Here is a 21,803-nt window from a genome sequence, read left to right as displayed (position 1 = left end):
TTGAAAATCTGGCAGAGTGGTGTCATAACAACCTCTCAATCAATGTCAGCAAGACTGAGGAATTGATTTATGGACTTCAGGAATAGGCCCATGAGCCAGTTCTCAGAGGATTGGAGGTGGAGAGGGTTAGCAACTTTAAATTCCTGGGTGTTACTAGTTCAGAGGACCTGTCCTGGGTCCAGAGTGCAAGTGCAATAAAGAGAACAGGAGCGCCTCTACTTCCTTTTGAGTTTGTGGAGAGTATACTGACTGGCTGCCTCATAGCCTGGTATGGAAAGAGGAACGTTTCTCCAACAGAAAATCCTTCAAAACTCCATCACAGGTAAAGCCCTCCTAATGATTGAGCAGGAAAACAGCACCCGTCATCACGAATCCCACTGTCCAATGACATGCTCTCTTCTCACTGCTGCAGTTAGGAAGAAGGCACAAGAGGCTCGTGACTCACACCACCAGGTTCAGGACTAATTACTACCCCTCAACCATCAGGCTCTTTAACAAAAGGGAATAAACTTAATTTGCACATCATTCAAGTGTTCCCACACCTATGGTTTCCACAGCCCAAGGACTCTTCACCTCATGTCCTCAGTATTTATTGCTCATTTCTACTGTTCACATTTGTACAGTTTGTCTTCTGCAGTCTGGTTGAACACTCTCGTTGGGTATTCTTTCCTTGACTCTGCTGTAGTTATTATACTATCGACTTGTTGAGTATGCCCACAGGATAATGAGTCCTCAGGGTTGCAACTGGTGACATACATGTTGACAATTAGTTTGATAATAAATTTAGATTGAACTTTGAAGAGTTACACCTGCCCCTTCACCACCATACAAGGTCCAAATAGTCCTTCCAGGTGAGGCAACACTTCAACTGCGAGTCTGCTGGGGTGATCTACTCTATCTGGTGCAACCACCTCTACATTGTCCAGACCCGACATCTATTGGGGAACCTCTGTCCACCACCTTTGCTCCATCCACAGCAAACGTAACTTCCCGGTGGGCAAACATTCTAGTTCCACTGCCCATTCTCAATCCGACATGTTGATACATGGTCTCCTCGACTGCCACTCTCATGTTGGAGGAATAACGCCTCATATTCCATCTCTGTAGCCTCCGACCTTACGGTATGAACATTGATTTCTCCAATTCTGGTAATTTTTCCATCCCTCTCTTTGTGTACTCCCAATTCAGGCTCCACTCTTACCTCTTCTTCTCTTCTCACCTGCCTATTACCTCCTATTACTGGTGTCCCTTTTCCTTCCCTTTCTCCCATGGTCCAGATTCCTCCTCCTTCAGCCTTTACCTTTTCCACCTATAACCTCCCAGCTTCCTACTTCATAACCCTCCGCCATCTTCCCCCTCACTTGGTTTCACCTATCACCTTGTAATCCTCTCTCTCCCCCACCTTATTCTGTCTTCTTCCTTTCCAGTCTTGCTGAAGGGTCTTGACCTGAAACATTGACTCTTTATTCTTTCCTGCAGGTGCTGCCTGACCTGCAGAATTCCTCCAGCACTGTGTGTGTGTTATTCTGGATTCCCAGCATCTGTAGATTATTGTGTATACGGATACATTTTCAATGATTCAATATTTAAGCAAAGACAAATAGATTTTTTTTAATATTTCCATAGAACATTAAATGATTAATGCAAGAAAAACCCAGACAGTGCAACATATTCATTCTGATTCCATTTGGTGGGAAACAGGATTTTACTGAAGACCACATTTTGTCCACTTCTGTACCCAAGAATCAACTTGAAAAAAAATTTTGGAAATTCCGGAATCTCTCGTTCAGAATTTGCCCATTTGTGTATCATTCACGCTGCTTCCTAAACCAAGAATGCTTTTGCAGAGGTCCTTAACTTTCACCAATAATTCTTTATGCTCAGTTGTCTGACAAATATAACAACTAGTCTTAAAAGGAATAGATCACTTCAAGAAATACCCTTTTCCAATAAGACTGTTTGAAGGATAAATTGCTCACAATAATTAATGGTGAATGGACTGCGAATTATGTTCAAAACTGCCATATACGAGGAAAGGAACACCAGTGAACTATATGGAACAATGGACTACTCCCCCTTTAGCACTAATACTTGTAAAAACAGAATTTCAGAAGCATATTGGTATATTTGTGGATTAAGCACCAGACTTTCAACACATTAGCTTAAAGCACACTGAGCTGGGTATTGCATTCAAAAACAGTTGCCTAGCTTACTTTCATTTGCCAATTTGTAGTAGTTTTCCAGCCTGAATGATTTAAGTACAAAACAGCATTGTAATTGCATTTGATACATACAGCTGATATCTGTTAATGGACTCCTTGGAACATAGCTTTCTTCCCATTTAATGAGAGGTTTGTTGTCAGCTGTTGGATTTCACAAGCAGGAAAGGTGCACCCAATAGGGATGCGTCATTGTGCTGTCCCAGATAATATGTTACATGATAATAAGACAGTTGGGGGTGGAGGAGAGCGGACAAACTACGAAGATAAGATGGACTCAAGATTCTATTGGGGGGGGGGGAGAAAATCGGAACGTTAAGAGTTTCAACATAGGAAGTCTTTTTTTGAGGATTTAGATGGACTGGACAAGTCCTCGCCATAACTCGGTGGCTTCCTCTTGATGGTAAGGCACCTGTTGACTGGTTCCAGCATTGGTTCACTTTCAGCCGTTAAATAGTTGTTCCACAAAGATGGCTTCTTGTGCGGGAGGACAGATAATTCTGAAGGGACTGAAAGGAATGGAGAACTAAAACTGCAAGGGAAAGACCGTTTGTCTTCTGAAGTTTCTTCCTTTTGGCTCGAGGTAACCGAAGATACCGTGAGCAATGAAACTGCATTTTTCTCCCTGCTCTTTATCTGATCTCCAATGTCAGAGGCAGGGGCAAGCAGCTGATTTTGCCTCATTTTCTGCTCCAATCTTTTCTCAGCTTCATTCAAAAGTTCTGTACACTGCACTAGATCTGATGACAAAGATACATCCAAGTCAGAAAGATCTTGGGACAACACAGAGCACTGGGGATTTTGAGTATTCTCAGTTTCATCCAACATGAAATCCAGTTCAGATACCTTTTCTCGATAGGCTGCATCCATTGACGTCTCACTGGAGGTTCTGGAACGTTGACCGTTGTTCTCAGCATGCGAGGCACCATCAAGAACTGGACTACATATTAGATCGGGCATTTCAGCTTTCAGTTTGGTGTCATCGTACACAGAAGTCTGAAAGTTTTTTCCTAAGGTATTTTTCTGGGCATTTCTATTAGGACCAGACTGACAATCCCAAAACATCAAGCTTTCAGAGGCAACATTGGCATTCGGCTTTGACAAAATCTGCTCCTCGAAACATGCATTTCTCCAGCGAGCATCATCAAAGCAAAGTCTTCTCAAGTAGCCCAACTTCTTGTCTCCATCTCTCCTTTTCATCAGGGGACTGGCTTCGTCGTCCGTGCTGTCGAGGTGCAGTCCGCCTAGTGACATGGACGGCGTGCAGGGGCTTGGCAGTTCAAACTGGATCACGCTCTCATTCGCGGGCAAGGTGCGCTCCTCGTCCTTCACATCAGACTTCGGGAAATGTAACTCATTCGCAACACTGGCTGTAGCTAAAACTCCATTGTCAGCAGGGGCTTGTTTATTCGCGATAGACTCACACGCAGTTTGACTTGTACTTCGGTGGGAGGAGAAGGCAAAAGGTGATTCCGCATTTTCTAACCGGCTGAGAGATGACTGCTCTATTTCACTGAGGCTTCTCCTCAAGGCCATAATCCTCTTTTCCTGCAGGTCATTGTGACCGTCCCACAGGTCGCCGCCACTTCCATTTTCTCCGAGCTGACCAGAACCAGATGGTGACTCTGAACAAAATCTCCCACCTTTGTTATCACTTTGTTCACACTTTCTCCTCAGCCGCTCCAACTGGAACTCCATATCCTCGATGTACTTGTCACTCCTTTCCAAAGCCCTCTTCAATCGGCTTATCTCACGCTCACACTGTTCCACTTTGGACTGAAGGGCAGCTACTGTGAACCTTCCAAATCTGCAAGAAGATAGGAACTGTTTGTGACAACGGGAACGGACACCATTTTTCTTCATCTAATTCTTACTTTTTATCTCTGGCCAGCTGCAAAAGCAGAGAATTAAAATGCATGTGAATGGTTTACACCAAAGCTGGTTGCTAATGAAAAACATTTGAACTCATGCTATCTGCTTTTCAAAGCAACAGCTGCAACAATCTCCAAGGTCTCATTGCATTGTGCAGATGACATTTGAGTAAAGGTCCTCCCTGGGCTACTACAGTGTGTGGAGCCTGTGCAGTTCGTAAGTTAGAAATCTACAGAAACAGAGAGAGGGTCACAGAAGCGGCGGAGATGGTAGAGGGAGCAGGCGAGGGAAGAGCAGCCACCAATTGACCTCACTGACTCTGTGAGACAGCGAGTCTGTTCAGTGCTCTCAACCCAGCCTGGGAGTGGTGCCGATGATGGGGGAGGGTGGGCAATGGCAGAGAGGGCATGCGGAAAGTCCTCAGCCCCACATGGCAGAGGATACCAGAAAACCTGTAGCAGCCGGCAAGTGCATCCCACTGTGCTCCCAAACACTCACTCAAACACGTCAGGTGTTTGTAACCTGGGGAGGGCCTGTCTGCATGAGTTTGGGGGCTGAACCCCAAATGTTTGTCAAGTAAAAGAGGCCACTCAGCCCCTGCTGACCTTCCCCTTGTCTCATCTGCTTCCGAGTCAGTTCTCTATAGCACTCAATTCCTCAATCTTCCGCAAAGCCAGCTGCAGGTCCTCCCCAGGTGATGAACAGCCTGTACATATCAGTGAGCCTGAGAACTTGGTCCGTGGCGGCATTACCGACTTGTGAACATTTCACGGAATGGAACCCTGCCGGAACCTGGGGGAGGATTCCGTAAATACCTTCCATTTAAATACCTGCCAATGACCTAGAGCCCAGAAACTGATGAGTCTCTATGTGATTCTTGCACGTCAGTTATAAGTGCTTACCCCAGAATTATGCAAGTGTATGCCTCATTCAGAATTCTCCCACTAGTGAAAATGTAGGCACTCGGACCTTGTTTCAGTAAGATTGCCCTCCCCCTTCTTCTCCTAAATTCTGAAAAATACAGACTGAATAAGATCGCAAGGTATTTCAGTGGTGGTAAGCAAATGGAATGCCCTATGCTTTACATTGCCTGCCTAATCAGACTGTTGCTTGACTGACAAGTCATACTGGCGGAGGAATAGTCACTTTTAAATGTGAAGCTGACCAAGGGGTGCAGGGATTGTGATCTACTTAATACCCCTGGGAAATTTTAGGCATATGTACTTCAATCTGAAACCCAAGCAAACTTAGGAGAACTGGGTGAGGCGGTTAACTTCATTGTAAAATTGCACACCTAGATTTTCACTGAACAAAACTATTTTACATCTCATGTACATCTATATTTCAGTTTTTAATTTAACTACCTGCATTTTATTCAGTGCCCTCCCGGGTCATTAATTGTGCAAACGGTTATTGCTTTAAAACATGATTTACATATTATGTTAATACCCCACTCCTAATATATGACTGTAACCTCACTAAGAGCTTTTTAAAATGACTGACATTGTTACACAGTAAACTGATAAAAGCCTGTTTTCCTAAGTGACAAATAGTGAACATGCACAAAAAGAGTTCATTTAATGCATTAGCGGATCCTTTCAATGAAATCTGTGCTTCAAACAGCTTGACTGACAATGAAAGATTGCTGAGAGAATTTTTAAAAACTAAAATGGCTATTGCATTTGAACAAGTACTCTAAGATGTACATACATCAGTATTCTGCATTATGAACAAATCCCTTGTCTCAAACAGTATGAAATGATTTTCATCTCACTCACACAGACAGCAAGCTGGATCTAAATTCATAACCTTTGGGAAAATCTGCATGTCTTGATTCATGTTGGATAGCTTCTCCTGCATTTGATCAAAAAAAATCACTACCTGCCAAAAAACAAATGTCTGGCCATTCCTGGAGCATTCAAGAATGAAGGCAAACTTACAAAATGATAAATTGTCTTTCTGCTTTATTCCACACACTTCTCAAACTAAAGCTACAAATCAAAGTAGCAAATATTTAAGGACAACAATTTTGGATGTAGAAACTACTGGATTAATTTTGAGTAATCCACTATAAGCTCGAATGTGTGGTACAGCTTCAGAGAAGGTCAATCTAACAGTCTACACGACAATATTAAGTAAAAGGATCAGGAACTCTAAAAGTGTTTGTTTGCAAGTGCATGGAGAGGCAGAAGTTTAGGGAGAAAATTCCAGAACTTGGAGCCAGTAGCCAAAGGCACACTATCAGTGGAGAGATCGAATTAGGCATCATCATAAGGTCAAGACTGGAAAAATACAATGCAAAGTTAATTAAAGTATAGGGATAAGTAAAGCCATGTAAGAAAAACGAGTTGAGGGAAAAGCTGAGGAATTGCTCAACCGAAATCCAGTACAACTGGTCTTAAATGAAGCAACAACATTACATGGGTTTCAGTGACCAATTTTCAAATGAGGTACAGTTATAACAAAGCTGGGGTGACACAGAGCAACACAAAAAGCAAGCTCTGGATTTCCTCAACTCCACAGCTGCAAACTCTAGAAAGTACAGCCCAATTCACAACGGTGAGTACTCCTTCATCAATACAAGGTAAAACCAGGGATAGTTAGCCGCCATCCATTAAGAACATAGAACAGAAATTTACAGCTCATGACAGGCCCTTTGGCCCACAATGTTGTGCTGACCAGGTAACCTACTCAGAAACTGCCTAGAATTTCCCTACCGCAAAGCAGTTTATTTTTCTAAACTCCAGATTCCTACGAGTTTCTTAAAAGACCCTAGAGTATCCACCTCTACCACCGTCACTGGCAGTGCTTACCATGCACCCACCACTCTGTGTGAAAAACTTATCCTTGACATCTCCCCTGTACTTACTTCCAAGCACCTTAAAACTGTGCCCTCTCGTGTTAGCCATATCATATCGACCTCAAATTTCACTTCAGTTATTTGGGTTGAACTCCATCTGCCACTTCTCCGCCCAGTTCTGCATCCTATTGACGTTCCATCTCTGACAATTCTCCAGACTATCCACCAACACCCGCAACTCGAGTCATCATCAAACTTACTAATCCACCCTTCAGGTCATTTATAAAAAATCACAAAGAGCTGTCCCAGAACAGATGCTTGCAGAACACCACTGGTCACCGACCTCCATGCAGAATATGAACCATCTAAAACCCTCCTTTGCCTTCTGTGGGCAAGCCCATTCTGAATCCACAAAGCAAGGTCTCCTTGGAATCCTTGCATCACTGCTTTCTGAATGAGCCTCGCATAAGGAACTTTATCAAATGCTTTACTGAAATCCATATACACAAGATTCACTGTTCTACCTCCAACTTGTTTTCTTACATCCTCAAATAATTTGGTCAGGCTGATAAGGCACAACCTACCCTCGACAAAGCCATGCCGACTATCCCTAATCAGATTATGTCTCTCCAAATGCTCATAAATCCTGCCCCTCAAAATCATCTCCAACAACTTGCCCATCATTGAAGTAAGACTCACTGGTCTATAATTTCCTGGGTTATCTTTAGTCCCTTTCTTGAACTAGGGAACAACATTTACACAGATCATTGCCGGAAGTTTAGCAATCTCCTGCCCCGCTTCCCGCAGTAGCCTGGGGCATATCTCATCTGGTCCCGGTGACTTACCTAACTTAATGCTTTTCAAAAACTCCAGCACATCCTTTCTTAATGTCTATATGCTCAAACATTTCATTCTGCTGTAAGTCATCCCCACAATTGCCACGGTCCTTTTCCCTGGTGAATACTGAAACAAAGTATTCATTAAGCACCTCTACTGCCTCCTCCGACTCCACACATTTCCACTATCCCACCCGATTGGTCACATTCTCACACCACTACCCTCTTGCTCTTCACGTACTTGTGGAATGCCTTGGGGTTTTCCTTAATCCTGTTCACCAAGGCCTTCTTATGGCTCCTTCTGGCTCTCCTGATTCCATTCTTAAAGTCCTTCCTGGCAACCTTGTAATTTTCTGGAGCTTTAACAGTAGCTAGCTTTTTGAAGCTTTTGTACGCTTTTCTTTTCTTCCTAACTAGATTTTCTACATCCTTTGTACACCATGGTTCTTTTACCCTACCATCCTTTCCCTGTCTCAATGGAACACACCTACGCAGAACACCATACAAACATTCTCTGAACATCTGCCACATTTCTGCTGTGCATTTCTTTGAGAACATCTGCTCCCACATTCCTGCCTAATAGCATCATATTTCCCCCTACTCCAATTAAATGTTTTCCCAAATTGTCTGCTCCTATCCCTCTCCAGCACTATGGTGAAGGAGAGAGAGTTATGATCACTACCTCCAAAGTGCTCTCCCACCAAGAGATCTGATACCTGACCAGATTCATTTCGCAATACCAGATCAAGTACAGCCTCTAGTTGGCTTATCTACATATTGCATCAAGAAACATTCCTGAACACACCTAACAAACTTCAACCCATCCAAACCCCTTGCTCTAAGGAGATGTCAGTCAATATTAGGAAAGTTAAAATCACCCATCACAGCAACCCTATTATTATTGCACTGTTCCAGAATCTGCCTCCCTATCTGATCCTCGATGTGTCAGTTACTATTGGGTGCTCTATAAAAAAAAGTAACCCAGTGGAGTTATTGCTCCCTTCCTGTTTCTGACTTCCACCCATACTGACTCAGTAGACAATCCCTCCTTTTCTGCAGCTGTGATACTATTCCTGATTAGCAATGCCACGCCCCCATTCCTTTTGCTTCCCACTGTCCTTTTTGAAACATCAAAAGTCTGGCATAATCAGCAGCCATTCTTGCCCCTGAGATATCCAAGTCTCTGTAATGGCCACACGTCATAGCTCCACATATTGATCCATGCTCTAAATTTATTCGCCTTGCTTATGATACTCCTTGCATTAAAATAGACACAACTCAAACCATCTGGCTGACTGCATCTTTCCTCCATCTGCCTATCCTTTCTCACAAACTCCCTAAAAGCTGTCTCTACTTGTGCACCAACTGCCCCATCGTCGGCCTCTTCACTTTGGTTCCCACCCCCCTGTAAATCTAGCTTAAACCCTCCCCAATAGCATTAGCAAACCCCTCCCAGCATATCGGTTCCCCTCCAGTTGAGGGGCAACCCGAACCATTTGTACAGGTCACCCCTGCCCTAGAAGAGGTTCCAATGATCCAAAAACTTGAAACCCTGCCCCATCTCCTCAGCCACTCATTCGTTTGCACTAACTTCATGTTCTGACCTTCCCTAGCTCATGGCCTGGAAGTAATCTGGAGATTACGAAGTAGGAGGTCCTAACTCCCTAAATTTACTGCGCAGGACCTCTACCTCTCTCCTGCCTTTGTCATTGGTACCAACATGTACCAAGACCTCTGACTGCTCGCCCTCCCCTTCAAGAAGATTCTGCAACTGCTCTGAAACATCCTGGACCCTAGCACCTGGGAGGCAACACACTATCCTGGTGTCTCTTCTGCTGCCGCAGAATCTCCTATCTGTCACCCATATCTATTGCTTTGCCTAACTTCATCACTGTGCTCAGAGCCGACCCCAGTGCTATTAGTCCGGCTGTTGCTGCTTTGCCAAGATAGGTCATTCCCCCTCAGCAGTATCCAAAGGTGTAGTATACCTGGTGCTGTGCAGAATGGCCACAGTGGGGGGGGGGGGGGGCACCTGCACTGACTTTGTTCTCCCTTTACCTCTTTCAGTGTTCACCCATCTACTCACTGAATTCTGCACTCTGGATGTAACCATCTGCTCAAAAGTCGCACCTATAAATTGCTCTGCCTCCCGGATGATCCTCAGCTCATCCAACTCCAGCTCCAGATTGTAAACTGAACACCATGGCTTTGTCTAGTCCCTTGCCTGATCCCCAAGCTGATCAAGGACTCAGGAATTCCAGATTCACATTCTTCCTCTAATCTATAGATTACTCCATGTCTAAGACTAATTGCTCTGGTTTAGGACCCCCCCACCCCAAGCAAAAAGACACACCTCTGAGAACCAAACACACCAAATATCATATAATTTTAAATTACCTCTCATTCTCGAGTATTGGCCTTGCCTGTTCCAGCTGAACAAGACTGCTTGGATTAATTACTTCTATCATAATATTTTATCTCCTAATGCCCACACAGGGAATACAGCTGTTTTCCCAAAGACCATGCAACAACTGCAGCAACACATGCAAAATGCTGGAGAAACTCAATAGGCCAGGCAGCATCCATGGAAAAAAACTACAGTCGACGTTTCAGGTCAAAACTCTTCTGCAGGACTGGAGAAACAAAGCTGAGGAGTAGATTTGAAAGGTAGGGGTATGGAGAGAGAAATGTCAGGTGATAAGTGGAGGGGGAGGATGAAGCAAAGAGCTAGGAAGTTGATTGGTGAAAGAGACAGAAGGCCATGGAAGGGGGTGGGGTGGGGGAAGAGCACCAGAGGACCATCCATTTTAATTCCACTTCCCATTCTGATATGTCCATCCATGGCCTCCTCCACCGTCAGGATGAGGCCACACTCAGGTTGGAGGAACAACACCTTATATTCCGTTTGGGTAGCCTCCAACCTGATGGCACGAACATCAATTTCTCAAACTTACAGTAATGCCTCCACCCCCACCATTTCCCATCCCCTCGTCTCTCTCTCAGGTTATCTCCTTGCCCAGCCATTGCCTCCCTCTGGTGCTCCTCCGCCCCTCTTTCTTCCATGGCCTGTTGTCTCTTTCACTGACTTCGTAGCTCTTTGCTTCAACCCTCCCCTTCAAGTTTCATTTATCACCTGGCACTTCTCTCTCCCCTCCCCCCAGCCTTCCAAATCTACTCCTCAGCCTTTTGTCTCCATTCTTACCGAAGGCTTTCGGTCCAAAACGTCGACTGTACTTTTTATCCCCCCATATATGCTGCCTGGGCTGCTGAGTTCCTCCAGCATTTCATGTTACTTGGATTTCCAGCATCTGCCGATTTTCTCTTGTTGTAAACAACTGCAGCATACAGGACCATTGTTCCTGCTGGTGACATAGAGAAAACCAGATGTGGAATTTCCACCAACTCCACCTGCTGCATGCACGAAGGCGGCTTCGAGTTCGTATCAGGAGAAAGGATGGGTGGTAGCTGCGCACTGTTAGCGAAAGCAGCTTTTTTTGGGGAGGGAAAGCCAATTCTTTCATTTATTAAGAGACACATATTAGATGAACTACCATAGACTATGTAATGGAGATCCCAGCTGCACTCACAATCTATTGGCTTTAGACCACAAGATCATAAAACCTAGGGGCAGAACTAGGCCATTCAGCCCATCAAGTCTCCCCCATTATTTAATCATGGCTGATTTATTTTTCCTCTCAATCCCATTCTCCTGCCTTCTCCCCATAATCTTTGACATCCTTAGGAATCAAGAACCTATCAACCTCTGCTTTATATTTGCCCAAATACAGACTCAAAGACCATCCATCCATTAGAATGGAGGACAGGGATGGAAAGATAAGAAAACATTGGATGTCCACAGAGGTGATGAACTTAGTCAAGAAGAAAAAGTAAGCAAAACTCCAGAAGTTAGAATCAAAAAGGCACGAGGAGTAAAACGAAGCCAGAAAATAACCAAAGGAGGGAACCAGGAAAGCCAGGAGGGGCCATAAAAAGTCCTTGTCAAGTAGGATTAAGGAGAACTCAAAGGCATTCTGTACATACATCAAAAGCAAGAGGTTAACTACTCTTCGTGATTTTTATATATGACCTGGATAAGGAAGTGGAGGGATGAGTTAGTAAATTTGCTGATGACACAAAGGTTGGGCATGTTGTGGATAGTCTAGAGGGCTGTCAGAGGTTATAGCGGGACATCGATAGGATGCAAAACTGGGCTGTGAAGTGGCAGATGGAGTTCATCCCAGATAAGTGTGAGGTGGTTCATTTTGGTAGGTCAAATATGATGGCAGAATATAGCATTAATGGTAAGACCCTTGACAGTATGGAGGTCAGGGAGATCTTGGGGTCTGAGTCTATAGGACACTCAAAGCTGCTGTGCAGGTTGGCTCTGGTTAAGAAGGCGTATGGTGTATTGGCCTTCATCAATCGTGGGATTGAGTTTAGGAGCCAAGAGGTAATGTAGGACCCAGGTCAGACCCCACTTGGAGTACTGTGCTCAGTTCTGGTCGCCTCACTACAGGAAGGATGTGGAAACCTTAGAAAGGATGCAGAGGAGATTTACAAGATTGTTGCCTGGATTGGGGAGCATGCCTTATGAGACAGGTTAAGTGAACTCGTCCCTTTCCCCTTGGAGCGACGGAGGATGAGAGGTGACTTGATAGGGGTGCATAAGATGATGAGAGATATTGATCGTGTGGATATTCAGAGGCTTCTTCCCAGGACTGAAATAGCTAGCACAGTTTTAGGGTGCTTGGAAGTAGGTACAGAGGAGATGTCAGGGATAGGGGTTTTTTTTTAAAAAAACGCAGAGAGTGGTGAGTGCAGGGAATGGGCTGCTGGCGACGGTGGTGGAGGCGGATACGATAGGGTCTTTTAAGAGACTCCTGGACAGATACATGGAGCTCACAAAAATAGAGGGCTATTGGTGACCCTAGGTAATTTCTAAGATAAGGACATGTTTGGCACTGCTTTGTGGGCTGAAGGACCTGTATTGTGCTGTAGGTTTTCTATGTTTCTATAACTAGGGAGAGGGGAGGACCACTCAACGATAAAGGGGGAACATTTGCTTTGAGGTGGAGAATTTGAGTGAGGTACTTAATGAGTACTTCGCTTCAATACTTACCAAGGAAAAGGACATGGGGGGACCAGAGATCAATAGGAAGTGTATAAATATGTTAGGGTGTTTAGAGATCAAGGAGGATGTGTTGGGTTTCTTACTGAGTTTTAAGGTAGATCAGTCCCCAGAGCCCGACGGGATTTACCTCAAGTTATTGAAGGAGGCAAGAGACGAGATTGCTGGAGCTTTGACCAGTATCTTCGTATCCTCTGTAGGCACAGGCGAGTTCCTGGAGGACTGGTGAGTGACTCATATTCTACCTCTACTTAGAGGGGAACAAGTGAAAATCCTGAGAACTATCCACCAATGAGTCTCATGTCAGTTGAAGGATATTGCTGAACAAAATTCTTTGGGATAGGATACTGTGTACGAGCATTTGGAAACCTAATTAGTGAGCGCCAGCATGACATTGTGAGAGGCAGGTCGTGACTTATAAACTTGATTGAGTTTTTTTGACAAGGTGATGCAACAGTTTGATGAGGGTAGGGCAGTGGATGTTGTCTACATGGATTTTAGTAAGGCATTTGACAAAGTCCCTCTTGGGAGGCTAATCCAGAAGGTTAAGATGCCTGGGGTCCATGGTGAACAGGCTGTTTGCATTCAGAACTGGCTTGCTTATAGTTGAGCTGGAGGCCTGTAATTACTTGTGTTCCACAGAGATTTCTTCTGGGACCTCTGCTGTTTCTGATTTATATAAATCACCTGGATGAAAATGTAAATAGTGAGTTATTAAGTATGCGATGATACCAAGATTGGTGGAGTTTTAGATAGTGTAGAAAACTGGCAAAGAATACAGCACGATATAGGTCAGTTGCAGATATGGGCAGAGAAATGGCAGATGCAGTTTAACTGTATAAATGTGAGGTGTTTCACGTTGGCAAGGAGATAGTACACTGTTAAGGGCAAGATACTTAATAGATTTGCTGAGCAAAGAGATCGGGATTGAAGTTCATAGCTCTTTTAAAGTGGCTACACAGGTCGATAAAGTGGTTAAGAAGGCTTATGGATTCTTGCTTTTATTAGTCAAGGCACTGAGTTCAGAAGTCAACAGGTTATGTTGCAACTTTATAAGCCTCTAGTTAGGCCACATCTGAAGTATTGTGCACAGTTCTGGTAGCACTATAGGAAGGCTTTGAAAAGGGTACAGAAGAGTTTTCCAAGGATGGTGCCTGGAATAGAGGACATGTGCTATCATGAGATGCTGGACAAATTTGAGTCATTTCTTTGGAGCGGCAGAAGCCAAGGGGAGATCTGATAGAAGTTTATAAGATTATGAGAGGCATAGATAGAGTAGACAGGGAGTATCTGTTTCCCAGGGTAGAAATGTCTAATACCACATTGAAGGTGAGAAGGGGTAGATTCAAAGGGGATGTAGGAGTAAGTTTTTTTCACTCAGAGTGGTTAATGCCTGGTGTGCACTGCCTGGTATAGGCACTTGGATGTGAGAAAGATGAAGGATATGAACATTGTGTAGGCAGGAGGGATTAGTTCTCTTTGAGGAGGGTTTAAAATTACTTCTCAGCTGGTCTGGCACAACACTGTGGGTCAAAAGGCCGGTTCCTTGCTGCACTATTCTATGCCCTAACTCTATTCTAAAGGGATGTCCTTGTAATCTAAGGCCGTGCCCTTTGTTCCTAGATTCTCCCACTAATGGAAACATCCTCTCTACCTAGAGTTTATGTAGAACTGCCGTATCCTGGGAAAATTTGATGGGATTTAGTAGTGCCTGCGACCGGCAAATAAAATGGACAATAGGTTCCTGGAGCTGCGTACGCCAGGTAAGTGAAAAACCAGTAGATGATTAACATAAAAGAGAAAATCTACAGATGCTGGAACATTCATTCTGGGTATCTGGAGTGCGAAGGAGGTGGTGTGAAAACTATGTAATTCAAAGGAAGCATTGTAGATACACTGTAACTATAGAATTGTCCTGCTGATACCTTTGATCTTTAGCATATAAAATGTCATGTAATATCAGATTGAATAGGCCTCTTCCTTCAAAGAGTGTCTCATTTTGTCGAATAAAGGACTGCTTTTATCTACCAGCTGCATCTCTCCATTGACTTCGTTCACATTGCAACACAGTATTTGGGTAACAGTTTACACAAGATTGGGGAGGTGGGGGGGGGGGGGGAGAGAGAGAGAGGGAAGATAAATCTGACAACTAACTTGTTGTATTTAGCACAGACATCATACATACTTTTGTGGTGATCTACTCTCCACCTCAGCCTTCAGATGCAAATTCTCCCTCACAAGATCACCATTTTGAATACGAAGTTTTTGGTTTGCCTAAAGGAAAAAAATTTAGAAACATCAAAGCATTGTTACAGATACTGAAGGGGTACATCATAATTTGCACCAAATAGTCAACATCAAAATAAAATTCACATGCCCACCTTTCCAAAGTTCATTATGCACGTGATCTCCTTCCAACACACACAGTTCAATTTAAGTTAGATTTTGCAAATGAATATTTTATGGTAAAATGCAGAATATGTTTTTGATACTTCATTGGCAGCCGAGAGTTAGCTGCAAGACATCAAGGGAATGCACTAATGGTAAAATCATGTTTCTTGCACAACTAACTGATTTGAATGGAGTATGCAATGACAATGTGTCTACATCAATGGAATTGCTCAACAGCTATTAGGAAGAGAGAAAAAGCATTAATTTAAGTTTCATGTTGCATTAGACTGAATTTAATGCCAAAAGGTGATGCTTAAAATGAAAGACTATTTACACAGCACATAGCGACCTTTCTTCCTGTGGAAGCAGATGATCTGAAGTAATGTTTCACAACATAACATATCCTCCAAGTCGCATTCCATGGGCCCTTGCAGTTCTGAATTAAATTTCACCCTCCTTTTCATGGCTTTGGGACATAAGAAGAACCACTATAAAATCATCAGCAATATTGGACTGTCGCCAAGTTCAACTCTGATTAGGAGGCAGTTGTTAATTAACATACCAATTGATTTCCTGAAGATCAGCTTCTTTACTTGGCCTACACTAACTGAGAAGAGAGCGAGTGGCCAAGTTCAATTAAAACCAACAGGGAAAGTAAAGTAGTTCAGCACACATGCACTGTCAATTTGAATGTAATTAGGTTAACTCTCTACAGCTTTTTCTTCCAGGGAATGCTCAAGTTATACAGCTAAGTGGAAAGAACTAGAAAATGCTCAAATGGAAAAGTCTGAAAGGAGGATAATAATGCAAACAAGTCTTGAGAAGAGTCCATAAACTCCATGCTTTAAAATAACCAACATCACATTTGAGCACGCCTTGGGTCAGAGGCATGCATAGAAATGAGAAAATTGGCTCAACAAGCTCCAGCTTGCATCCACACTCTACCTAAGCAACCCCCCTCATACACGCTACCATCTCTAGCAATATGACCCATTTATCCTTTCTCCTATCATATCACTTTAATGAGAAGTCAAATAACCAGCTATACTATGCACTTTGACTATTGCAAACAAACACAAGCGCTGGTTATGCAACCACTGATGTCAGCCCATCTCTGAAGGGTATTTTTAATGGATAGTGTCATTTGTCTTGTAAAGACACTACCCAGAAGGCGGCAATAGCACACCACTTCTGCAGAAGAATTTGTTAAAGACAATCATGGTCATGGAATAACCATGATCGCCCATGTCATATTACATGGCACTTAACGAATAAATGGACTCATCAATCTCAAATCATTACCTCTGCTTCTCGCTTTCTATTGGCGCTGCCTGACCCAGTGCGTACTTATAGCACTCTGTTTTTACTCCACGTAGTAAAGAATTTCTCATTCTTGCCACTATGAATGAGTCTTTCCTGAAACACAGCTTTGGTTTGGTTAGACCAGGGGTCAGCAACCTTTACCACTGAAAGAGCCACTTGGACCCGTTTCCCACAGAAAAGAAAACACTGGGAGCCGCAAAACCCGTTTGACATTTAAAATGAAATAACACTGCATACAACGTTTTTTTTGCCTTTATGCTGTAGCGGTGTGCTACAAACAGCGCTAAAATTACGACACGGAGTCGGTAACTGCAGTCGAAGGAAAAACTTTATTCGAAAACTTCAGCCTCACTTTTAAGCCTCTGTCAACCGGCCCCCCATGGCGAAGAGGCTCCAAAGCTCTGTGCTCGCAAACCCCCGTAGGCTATCTAATTGTGAGTCGGTTCGCATACGCTAGGAAATGAGCCGCCACATAACCCCCCCCCAGAACCGGCGATACACCCCCCAATGTCCACAGCCTGGGCCAGAACCTGCTTGGGAGGTCGGCCTCTGCGCCGAGGCGCCGGAAACTCGGCCGGTTGCGCCAGGTCCACATGGGCCGGCTTGAGGCGGTCCACCGTGAAAACCTCCTCCTTCCCCCCAACGTCCAGCACGAACGTGGACCCGTTGTTCCGGAGCACCGTAAACGGCCCCTCGTATGGCCGCTGCAGCGGTGGCCGATGCCCGCCCCTTCGTACAAACACAAACTTACAGTTCCGTAGGTCTTTGGGTACGCAGGTCGGGTGCCGCCCATGCTGTGAAGTGGGTATGGGGGCCAGGTTACCGAGCTTCTCGCGAAGTCTGCCCAGGACTGCAGCGGGTTCTTCCTCTTGCCCCCTCGGGGCTGGTAGGAACTCCCCGGGGACGGCCAGGGGCGCGCCGTATACCAACTCGGCCGACGAGGCGTGCAGGTCGTCCTTGGGCGCTGTGCGGATGCCGAGAAGGACCCAGGGAAGCTCGTCCGCCCAGTTGGCTCCTCGCAGGCGGGCCATGAGGGCCGACTTCAGGTGACGGTGGAAACGCTCCACTAGCCCGTTCGACTGTGGGTGGTAGGCAGTGGTGTGGTGCAGCTGAGTCCCCAAAAGGCTGGCCATAGCTGACCACAGGCTGGAGGTGAACTGGGCGCCTCTGTCGGAGGTAATGTGGGCTGGTACACCAAAGCGGGATATCCAGGTGGCGATCAGGGCTCGGGCGCAAGATTCGGAGGTGGTGTCGGTGAGCGGGACCGCCTCTGGCCATCTTGTGAACCGGTCCACGATAGTCAGGAGGTAACGCGCTCCGCGCGACACTGGCAGGGGGCCCACGATATCCACATGAATGTGGTCGAAACGCCGGTGGGTGGGATGGAACTGCTGCGGTGGGGCTTTGGTGTGCCGCTGAACCTTGGCCGTCTGGCAGTGCATGCACGTCCTGGCCCATTCACTGACCTGTTTGCGGAGTCCGTGCCAAACGAACCTGCTGGAAACCATCCGGACAGTTGTCCGGATGGAGGGATGCGCCAAGTTATGAATGGAGTCGAAAACCCGTCGCCGCCAGGCTGCGGGGACGACCGGACGGGGCTGGTTGGTGGCGACGTCACAGAGTAGGGTCCTCTCACCTGGGCCCACGGGGAAGTCCTGGAGCTGCAAACCAGAGACTGCAGTCCTGTAACTCGGAATCTCCTCATCTACCTGCTGTGCCTCTGCCAGTGCCTCAAAGTCTACCCCTTGGGAAAGGGCATGAACGGTAGGGCGAGAGAGCGCATCCGCCACGACATTGTCCTTACCCGAGACGTGCCGGACATCCGTTGTGTATTCAGAGATGTAGGACAGGTGGCGTTGCTGGCGGGATGACCAGGGGTCGGATGCTTTCGTAAACGCAAAGGTAAGCGGTTTGTGGTCCGTGAACGCGGTGAAGGGCCGACCTTCTAGGAAGTACCTGAAATGCCGGATTGCCAGGTAGAGCGCCAACAGTTCCCGGTCAAAAGCACTGTACTTGAGCTCGGGTGGCCGCAGGTGTTTGCTGAAAAACGCCAGGGGTTGCCAGCGACCTGCGATGAGCTGCTCCAGCACCCCACCGACTGCCGTGTTTGATGCGTCCACTGTGAGGGCGGTAGGAGTGTCCATTCTGGGATGTACTAGCATTGCGGCGTCAGCCAAAGCTTCCTTCGTTTGAACGAAAGCGGCGGCGGACTCCTCGTCCCAGGTAATGTCCTTGCTCGGACCCGACATCAGGGCGAACAGGGGGCGCATGATCCGGGCAGCTGAAGGGAGGAAGCGGCGGTAGAAATTGACCATACCTACGAATTCCTGAAGGCCTTTGACCGTGGTGGGTCGGGGGAAGTGGCGGACCGCATCTACCTTAGCGGGCAGAGGGGTTGCCCCGTCTTTAGTAATCCTGTGGCCCAGGAAGTCAATGGTATCAAGTCCGAACTGGCATTTGGCAGGGTTAATTGTAAGACCGTACTCACTCAGTCGGGCGCAGAGTTGACGGAGGTGGGACAGATGCTCCTGACGACTGCCGCTGGCTATGAGGATGTCATCCAAATAGATGAACGCGAAGTCCAGGTCCCGTCCCACCGCGTCCATTAACCGCTGGAACGTCTGTGCGGCATTCTTCAGGCCGAACGGCATGCGGAGGAACTCGAAGAGGCCAAACGGGGTGATGAGAGCCGTCTTGGGGACGTCGTCAGGATGCATCGGGATTTGATGGTACCCTCGGACAAGGTCGACCTTGGAGAAGATCCGGGCGCCGTGCAGGTTTGCCGCAAAGTCCTGAATGTGCGGCACAGGGTAGCGGTCCGGTGTGGTAGCCTCGTTCAGCCTGCGGTAGTCGCCGCACGGTCTCCAGCCCCCCGTCGCTTTGGGCACCATGTGCAGGGGGGAAGCCCAGGGGCTGTCGGACCGCCGGATGATCCCCAATTCCTCCATTCTCTGGAACTCCTCCTTCGCCAGTCGGAGCTTGTCCGGGGGAAGCCGCCGAGCACGGGCATGGAGGGGTGGTCCCTGTGTCGGGATGTGGTGCTGTACGCCATGCCTGGGCATGGCTGCTGTGAACTGCGGTGCCAGAACCGATGGGAACTCCGCCAGGACCCTGGTGAAGTCGTTGTCGGACAGCGTGATGGAGCCGAGGTGAGGGGCTGGCAACTGGGCCGCGCCCAGGGAGAACGTCTGAAAGGTCTCGGCGTGTACCAGTCTCTTCCTGGGCAGGTCAACCAGCAGGCTGTGAGCTCGCAAAAAATCCGCACCCAGAAGCGGTTGGGCTACGGCGGCCAGTGTGAAGTCCCACGTGAACTGGCTGGGGCCGAACTGTAGCTGCACCTGACGGGTGCCATAGGTCCTTACTGTGCTGCCATTCACGGCCCTCAGGGGGGGACCCGGTGCCCTGCTGCGAGTGTCGTAACTTGTCGGAGGTAAAACGCTGACCTCAGCCCCAGTATCGACTAAAAAGCGGCGTCCCGACCTGCTATCCCACACATACAGGAGGCTATCCCGATGGCCAGCCGCCGTAGCCATCAGCGGCGGCTGGCCCTGGCGTTTCCCGGGAACTTGCAGGGCGGGCGGCAACGGCGGGCTTCTGCGCCCCACCGCTGGTGGTAGAAGCACCAGTGGTCATTGGGCCGGGGGTTAGTGGGCTCTGCGGCCGGGCCTGGACTGGTTTGCTGCCGGGAGCGTGGCTGGGTGATCTGTGCGATGGACGCCCCGCTCACCTTTTTGGCGTTCCACAGCAAGTCCGCCCGGGCTGCCACCTTCCGGGGGTCACTGAAATCCGCGTCGGACAGCAGCAGGCGGATGTCCTCGGGCAGCTGCTCCAGGAATGCCTGCTCAAACATGAGGCCTGTGTGTCCCTCGGCCAGAGACAACATCTCGTTCATTAAAGCCGATGGAGGACTGTCGCCCAAGCCATCCAGGTGCAGTAAACGGGCAGCCCGCTCGCGCCGTGAGAGTCCGAAAGTCCTGAGGAGCAGGGCTTTGAATTCCGTGTACTTGCCGTCTGCCGGGGGCGACTGTACGAACTCCGCGACCTGGGCAGCTGTGTCCTGGTCGAGGGAGCCCACCACGTAGTAGTAGCGGGTGTCTTCTGAGGTGATCCGGCGAACGTGGAATTGGGCTTCGGCTTGCTGGAACCATAGGTCCGGGCGCTGTGTCCAGAAACCCGGCAGTTTCAACGAAACCGCATGAACAGAGGCGGCGTCGGTCATTTCTGGTCCAAAAATCGTTTGGACCGTCGGGGTCACCAATTGTAGCGGTGTGCTACAAACAGCGCTAAAATTACGACACGGTGTCGGTAACTGCAGTCGAAGGAAAAACTTTATTCGAAAACTTCAGCCTCACTTTTAAGCCTCTGTCAACCGGCCCCCCATGGCGAAGAGGCTCCAAAGCTCTGTGCTCGCAAACCCCCGTAGGCTATCTAATTGTGAGTCGGTTCGCATACGCTAGGAAATGAGCCGCCACAATGCTATGTATAAACAAACTATAATGTGTTGCATTTATGAAATTGATGAACTCCTGCAGAGAAAACGAAATTACATTTCTGCATGCAACAAAAACATTTTGAACTCCGAAAAAAAGACGTTGGGTTGAAAGTTACTTTTAAGTAAAATACTCAATGTCTATTTGAGTCCTTCTTGTATTTATGAAAAACGCCGAACTTAAATTTTCCGCCAGCAGCAAACCAAAAATAACATCAGCCAGCTGTCAGCCTGAAAAATAAAAGGACTATTTCACTGAACAATGAAAAAATATGAATATACATAAAATAATAGGCAATTAAAATATTTATCATATTTGGTTAATGGGATTTCTGCTTCTGGACCTCAGCGCACAGCGTCTGCACATCAGGGCTGTATGACGTCACCTTCATCTTTACACAGGATCGCAAGCTGTCATCTGTGAGGCGTGCGCGATGTTTGTTTTTAATAAAGTTCATGTTGGAGAACACCTGCTCACTTACATATGTGGATCCAAAGATCGACAGGACTCAAAGCGCATACTTTTTAATGTTTACATAAATGTCGGGCATAGCATTCCATGTTTCGAACACAAGTTTGTCCGGTTTTGGAAGGTTTTCAATATCACTCCATTTGTGTTTCTGAGCAAGAACGGCCTTCTGACGGGCAACATCTTCAAGGTCTGCTGTCAAGCGTCTAAACTTGGACACCCATATGTCTTTGTCGGCTATGTCGGCCAGTTCCATCTCAAGATCAGGTTGACTCA

General features: G+C 46.8%; 1 protein-coding gene across 2 annotated transcripts in view; it reads right to left on the bottom strand.

The window, feature by feature from the left end:
* Window positions 1–1,585: 1,585 nt before the first annotated feature.
* obi1 (ORC ubiquitin ligase 1) overlaps window positions 1,586–21,803 on the bottom strand; it is a 40,250-nt gene continuing 20,032 nt past the window's right edge. For both annotated transcript variants that reach the window (XM_059970396.1, XM_059970397.1), the window contains exons 5-6: window positions 15,041–15,129; window positions 1,586–4,026 (exon numbers count right to left, since the gene is read on the bottom strand). In XM_059970396.1, coding sequence (XP_059826379.1) covers window positions 2,544–4,026; window positions 15,041–15,129 — 1,572 coding nt within the window. In that variant the 3' untranslated portion in view covers window positions 1,586–2,543. The remainder of the gene's footprint in view (window positions 4,027–15,040; window positions 15,130–21,803) is intronic.

This window comes from Hypanus sabinus, chromosome 5 (assembly GCF_030144855.1).
Source record: "Hypanus sabinus isolate sHypSab1 chromosome 5, sHypSab1.hap1, whole genome shotgun sequence".
Lineage (NCBI taxonomy): Eukaryota > Metazoa > Chordata > Chondrichthyes > Myliobatiformes > Dasyatidae > Hypanus > Hypanus sabinus.
Note: the sequence above shows the minus strand (reverse complement) of the source record. Positions and strands in the feature narration are given on the sequence as shown.